The 6,410-nt window shown below is 29.8% G+C and overlaps 1 protein-coding gene across 4 annotated transcripts in view; it reads right to left on the bottom strand.

Annotated features, from left to right (window-relative positions):
- slmb (beta-transducin repeat containing E3 ubiquitin protein ligase slmb) overlaps nt 1-6,410 on the bottom strand; it is a 21,834-nt gene that overhangs the window by 6,238 nt on the left and 9,186 nt on the right. For 3 of the 4 annotated variants that reach the window (XM_014415121.2, XM_014415119.3, XM_014415122.2), the window contains exons 6-10: nt 5,230-5,370; nt 3,917-4,179; nt 2,287-2,397; nt 2,103-2,181; nt 233-371 (exon numbers count right to left, since the gene is read on the bottom strand). In XM_014415121.2, the coding sequence (XP_014270607.1) occupies nt 233-371; nt 2,103-2,181; nt 2,287-2,397; nt 3,917-4,179; nt 5,230-5,370 (733 nt within the window). The remainder of the gene's footprint in view (nt 1-232; nt 372-2,102; nt 2,182-2,286; nt 2,398-3,916; nt 4,180-5,229; nt 5,371-6,410) is intronic. The other variant, XM_014415120.3, reaches the window with a different exon arrangement.

Here is a 6,410-nt window from a genome sequence, read left to right on the forward strand (position 1 = left end):
TCTTTTATTTCTAATGTTTCTCCGAGTTATGGTTGTTATCTCATTTTATCTTTTATTTCTAATGTTTCTCCGAGTTATGGTTGTTATCTCATTTTTGTTTTTTTCAGCCCTGATGAAGGCCTGCAAATTCAGGTCGAAACGTAGGCAGAAATAAATAATTTTGTTTTTTGCTGTCTGTACCCCTAGGCTACAGATACTGACTCCCAGGCTCTTGATATTGAAAAATACTTACTCAATAACTTACTCAAGTGATGTGATCCATCAGGTGGTGCATAGTTCAAAAAATCCCAGATTAAAATTGTATCATCGTGCGATGAAGATACTATCTGGAACTCATCAAATTGCAGCCTGAAGACGCGCCCAGTATGTTCCTTAAAAATCAATAAATTAAATTTAAAGAGGGAAGTAAAAGAGATATAATGATCTTAAATCTTAATGATTCATGAAATGTTGGGGCCACTCATTTGACATAAAACGTTTTCATTCCAAATCTTTAATTTAATATTGAACACTTAAATTAAATTTAAAGAATTGTTGTTAGCTATTATTAAAGTCAGAGTATAATCCATGTTAACAAGAGCCAGGAGAATTTCAATGTTTGTGGATGACTTTTACATCTGGTATATACTAATACATCAATACAATTTGTATATATATATTTTTTTTAGGGGAGGGGGAAGGAGGCTGAAATAATAAAGTGAGAAAATATGTTCTAAATGCCAAGACAAGATCTAGCTTGGGCAGTAAGAGAAGTTAAAATGCGGAGAATCAAATGGTCAGTCGTAATTCATCAGTAGACCTGTAAGTGTAGTTCAGGAAGCATGTTCAAGTTTTTATTTATTTTTTTTTTTTATAGATTTAATCATAACACTGATTATTTTTTTTTCTTCTTTGAAATCTACACTGCTTTAATAAGTATAACATAAATTGTCTTAATTTATTTTACAATCAATTTACAAATAAAAAGAATGTTCTTTTGTCATGATGCTTGATATTAATCAACCAGAACCATTATTAATACTATTTCCTACTGAAATGAAACTTTTGTTGACTTCAAATGTTTCTAGGACTGAGACATCTACCAAAAAGACAGCCTACCTGTACGCGTAACAAGTGGACAAAAGATATAAACCTTGCCTGTTTGTTTTTCTTCACTGTCCAACATCTAGTATATAATATAAGTATAACCTCGTTTTAATTGGAAATTATTTTATTTGTTCATGAACATTACTAATATTTAAATTTAAAATTAAAAATGTTTGATAGTTTTTAGTTAAGATTTTAATGACATACTATTTTATTCATCTTTTTAAATATTTTTTAATACATTGTAATTAAAGATACTAACTCTTTATTTTATACTCGTTTGAACACCTCTTACATAATAATAAAAAAGGATTGAGAATTTTAAGGGATCCTTAATGGACCATAGTGTCAACGGGATGGGAATACAGAAAACAGTTCAGACCTACAAAAGGCACTTCTCAGACACCGACCCAATTCACAGACAAATTGTTAATATTGAAAATTTAACCTCAACACCCAAACGGCACTTACAAATTTCAAACTCTATAATGAAATATAATCAACAACATTGCTAAAAGAATATTATTTTTGTATTAACATTCTGATGCATACGGTTTAAACCAGCCCATAGCAAAATGTTACTAAAATGACTATTTCTAACAAAAAAATGTTAGCAATATTTTGATATCTACACTGGACAATAGCAAAATGTCATGAACTAACATTATCAACACACCAAACATAATTAAATGTTTTGTTATAAATAGTAGGCATCTATATTTTAATATCTCGGATTATAAACCCATCTTTAGTGACTGTGCAAGTTTTACACCCAGTATTTAATATCTAACAAATGAACTCAAATATACAAATGTTGTCATACAATTATTTTAATAAAGTTTGGGTTTTCAACATGCATGAAGTTGTTATGACAATGGGACACTTTTTTCTGCTTTAAATAATTTATATAAAAGTTTTGTTTTATGTTTTTTAAATGTACATATATCAATTTAAGAAATCTTATAGAAAGTATTATATTAAGAAACTAATTATAAAGATTGCTTTAATAAACTTACCACAAGTGTTCGAAGGCACAAAGTACTAGCAGGAGCCCTAGGATCTAAGGCAGCAACTAAGTTCCAAACTTTGATTTTCCTGTGAAATGATACAAGACCAATTAACAGTTAAGCTACAACAATTTTATGAATTGTGATCTACATATGCCATGCATCATAGTATAGTAGACAGAGAACTACATACCCATCATAGGCTCCAGAGACAATTCTTTTACTATCGAACCTGATACACCTCACCAATTCTTCATGTCCTTCCAATACTCTTAAACAGGCACCACATTCAATGTCCCACAGCCTAAACAAAAATTTTTTTAGTCTTATAAAAAATATAGAAAGTGTAAACCAGTCAAATTAAAAAAATAAAATAAAATAAAACTTTTTCAGAAGTTTCAGGAATAGAATAACAAAGGAGAAACAAACCTAATGCAACAAATATAATAACAGACTCAGACTCGACTGAGTACAAGTAACTAAGTTATTTTTGAATCAAGAAACCTGGTGAGCCCCGTCACAATTAGACTGACACAAAATACTGACTACTCCTTTCCAAAAGATCAAATTTCCTCAGTCCCTTCTTCAAATGAAGGAAAAGAGGCTTACCAGCCAGATGAGGAAAGAATCATAGTTAATTTTTCACTAATTTAATTTCAATTCCGAGGCTGTAAATAGTTATAAATTACATGAAGCACTCGGTCGGAAAACACGGTATCTTACATTTGTTATGAATTGAAGTTTTTGGCAAAATTCATTTCATAAATTTTTAAAAGAATTTATAGGAATTTTGTATTATTAAAGAAATAATGAATCAATAAATTCTGGTAAGTAATTCCAGGTCTAAGGTAAAACATTTTATGTTATTTATTTATTGCAATTGTTTGTTAATTTTAATAAATCTCCATAAACCTAGTGCCTGAGAGATAAAACCTTGTCAGTTAATGGGATTAGAGTTGATGTTTTTGTCCAACAAAAATAAACAGAGCATTACAAAAATATATAAAAAAATTACCAATAATTGATATCAACTGGCTCTTATGTATGAGTAAAAACAATGTGAGAAAGTGTAGTAGCCCAGTACTAAATGAGGAACAATTACAATCTAATAATATTAAAATAACCATTCATTTTAAAATATGGAGCTAGAAGATTAGAACTATAAAAAATGAGAGAGGATCAGGTATTACAAATAATATCGAAGATTTATCAGAATTTTGGAAAAATGTCCCATTTATTTTTGGATTTTGGTACAACAATAGAACTCCACAATGAAGTTTGTGGAGTTGAAACATCGTTCCCAGTTGGATAATCAACATCTTACAAAATTTCTGTAGACAGCTTTACCTAATTTAAAACAAAAAAAAAATTACCCAAGATTATTCTTATATGTCATTATAGCTTTTATTTATAAATGAAGGACTCCCTCTAAAAACGTACTAACAAGAAAATTTCAGAAAATGACTTTCCAATGTAAAAAGGTTCATTGAGAAAATCTAACTGGCTAAATCAATACTTAAATCATTAATGAAGGCTCTTGTGTACCAAAACTGAAAATATGCTAACTTTTTTCTACTATAATTTTGAAATAATTCTTGTCTTTTTCATAATTATAATATGTAATTTTCATATATGTTCTTAAGGACTTCTGTTGCCATGTGAAAAAATGTAATTACAATAATTTAAAAAAAACAAAAAAAAAAACAACTGATGGGTCTCTTCGACCTCATGCGTATGCATTCCTGATAAAGATGATCATTATAAAAGTTAATTTAAAGATTAATTTCATTTTTATGATTTAGTAAATGATAAAAAAACTTTACCTAATAGTGTTGTCAGAAGATCCACTAACAACCAAACGATCTCTATATTGTAGGCAAGCTATACCACGTTTGTGACCGTTCAAAGTACGCACAAATTCACATGACGCTGTGTTCCATACTTTGATTGTCCTGTCGCCTGATGCTGACACAATGTACTTCTCATCGAAATCGACTACATTTACAGCGGCTCGATGACCGACAAGAACTCTCCTTAGAGTTATTTCAGTAGGTGAATACATGTCCCAGACAGCGATTGACCTATCCTGTAAAAAATAAAAAACAGAAGTTTAATGAATGAAAAAATTTAAGAACTATTTTACAATAAAACCAAAATTAGCTATGGACTAAAGAAATGTAATATTAGACACAGACAAGAGGCATTTTATTATATATCAGGTGGACTGGAGTAACTGTATCTCAAAATGCAATAGCTAATTTTCAACCCTCAGTTGCAGGACAGTAATTGAAGGGGTTATGTTAACAAATAATAAATTTTAAGCAATCTCGGTATCCCAGTTAATTGGATTCTGAGGATAGAGTATCTTACATTAGCTAAATAGGCACCTACCCTCTTCGTATACACAGCACCTACCCTCTTCATTCAAACTGCACCTACTCTCTTCATTCACACTGCATCTACCCTCTTCATTCACACTAAAGATTCAAAAAATCAATAAAAAAAAAATATTTAAAGCATTATCTAGCAGATAAAATTTGGAAAAATTGTACAGGTAAGAAAAAAAATTCGATTTAGTTATTATGCAAAAATGGTTGAATTAAGTTTTTTTAAAAGTAACAATTTTTTATTACATTCCTAATTTGATCAGTGGCATCCCAGTCAAAAAACACTTATGGCATAAATATGTACTTATAATATGCTTTTACCCCACTGAACTAAAACTAAGGGTCATTTGTGAACCAATGTGAAATGAAAATAAACATATTGTAAATTGGTTGGAATGAAATCTTGAACTTGTTCGGATGTGTACTAGCTTCCCTGCAATGCAGAATGTGAAAGTGCTCCCCGCTCACAAGCTTAGTGGAAACACTAATCTTATATAAAAATCAAGTTAGATTACTGTAAGGCATGCTCCCAAATTGCCATCATTGTCCCAAGTTGAAAACAATTTCATGGCTTCAGATACAACTGGTGCCATTTTTTTTTTTTTTAAATTGCTTAAATATTTACCCAAATCCACCTTATAGTTTGAAAAGGAATACTAATTAATAATTAATGAAGATTAAAAAAAAAAAAGGAAAAACAGCCTGTTTGTTTAATGAAAAAAACATTGATACAATAAGCGAATACTTACTTTAGAACATGTAACCATCATTCCATTTGAAAATCTTAAATGCAAAACAGCTTCACAATGATGTATGAGCGTGTTGACCATTTCTCCAGAAACGACATCCCATACTCTAACGGTACTATCACTTGAACCACTAATTATTACCTAAAAAATATTAATTAAATATTAAAGTGAACAACTATATTTACATAATTTTAAACATAGTTATAGTTTTAGAAATTTTATATTTCCTAATTGTCCCAAAAAGGACAATATTTTTGTTTTTTATTTTAATTTTACAAATGGTATTGATTGATATAGGTCTTAATCTATTAAATTCATCAAATAATGGGAGCAAGATGTGATTAATTTCAAAGTTTATCATTTTTACAAGTCCAGAAAACACATAAGAGTATATTAGACAATTTTAAAATAGACACCCCTCAGCCATGAGGGAGCAGGGTAGCTCAATGAGTAAAGTGATCTGCTACTAACTTTAAGGACCTGGGTTTGAATCCAGTTATAGTAGATAATTAATTATTCTGTAACTGTAGTCATCAGTCAACCCTGTGGGTTCAGGAAGCCCTACAGTCCCTCATAAAACTAGTAACCTTAATTGAGGAAAAATCTGGTGGTTGAGCGTGATTATAAAGTAATCACCTTTTTGCATAACTATTGTTTAAAAACAATACTTCCTCACACAGTCCTCGGACCCTTCATGGATTGTGCCGGTGCAAGTTTTCAGTTTTCAATCACCTTAGCCAATCAATATTTCTGATATTATGTGTCAATTGAATGGCAATATTACTAACCACCAAACGATGCATTTATAAAAAATAGGCCTGTTCTACTGTGCACTTTTGACTGTTATCTAACAGATAGCTAGCAAGAAAGATAGAGAATCGATCTTACTGAGCATGTGCCTGCCTCAAGAGGATTAAAAGTAGTTGTTGCAACCTACTGCTAAAGTCAATAACAAAAAACTATTATAACACTATTCATTTGGCAAAATAATTTAACATCACAACTGTAGTAAAATAAATATCAATTTGTAACTAATTCATTATATCGAGAGATTTGTTGTATAGAGTTTTGAAGGCTACATTCTTATTTATTGACCTCTATACAACAAATTGTACAGAAATCAATTTAATTTTTTTTTTTTTATTTATTTATTTATTTTTTTATTTATTTATATTTTTTTA

The sequence above is a fragment of the Halyomorpha halys genome, unplaced genomic scaffold (genome assembly GCF_000696795.3).
Source record: "Halyomorpha halys isolate HHAL.00 unplaced genomic scaffold, Hhal_1.1 Scaffold93.1, whole genome shotgun sequence".
Lineage (NCBI taxonomy): Eukaryota > Metazoa > Arthropoda > Insecta > Hemiptera > Pentatomidae > Halyomorpha > Halyomorpha halys.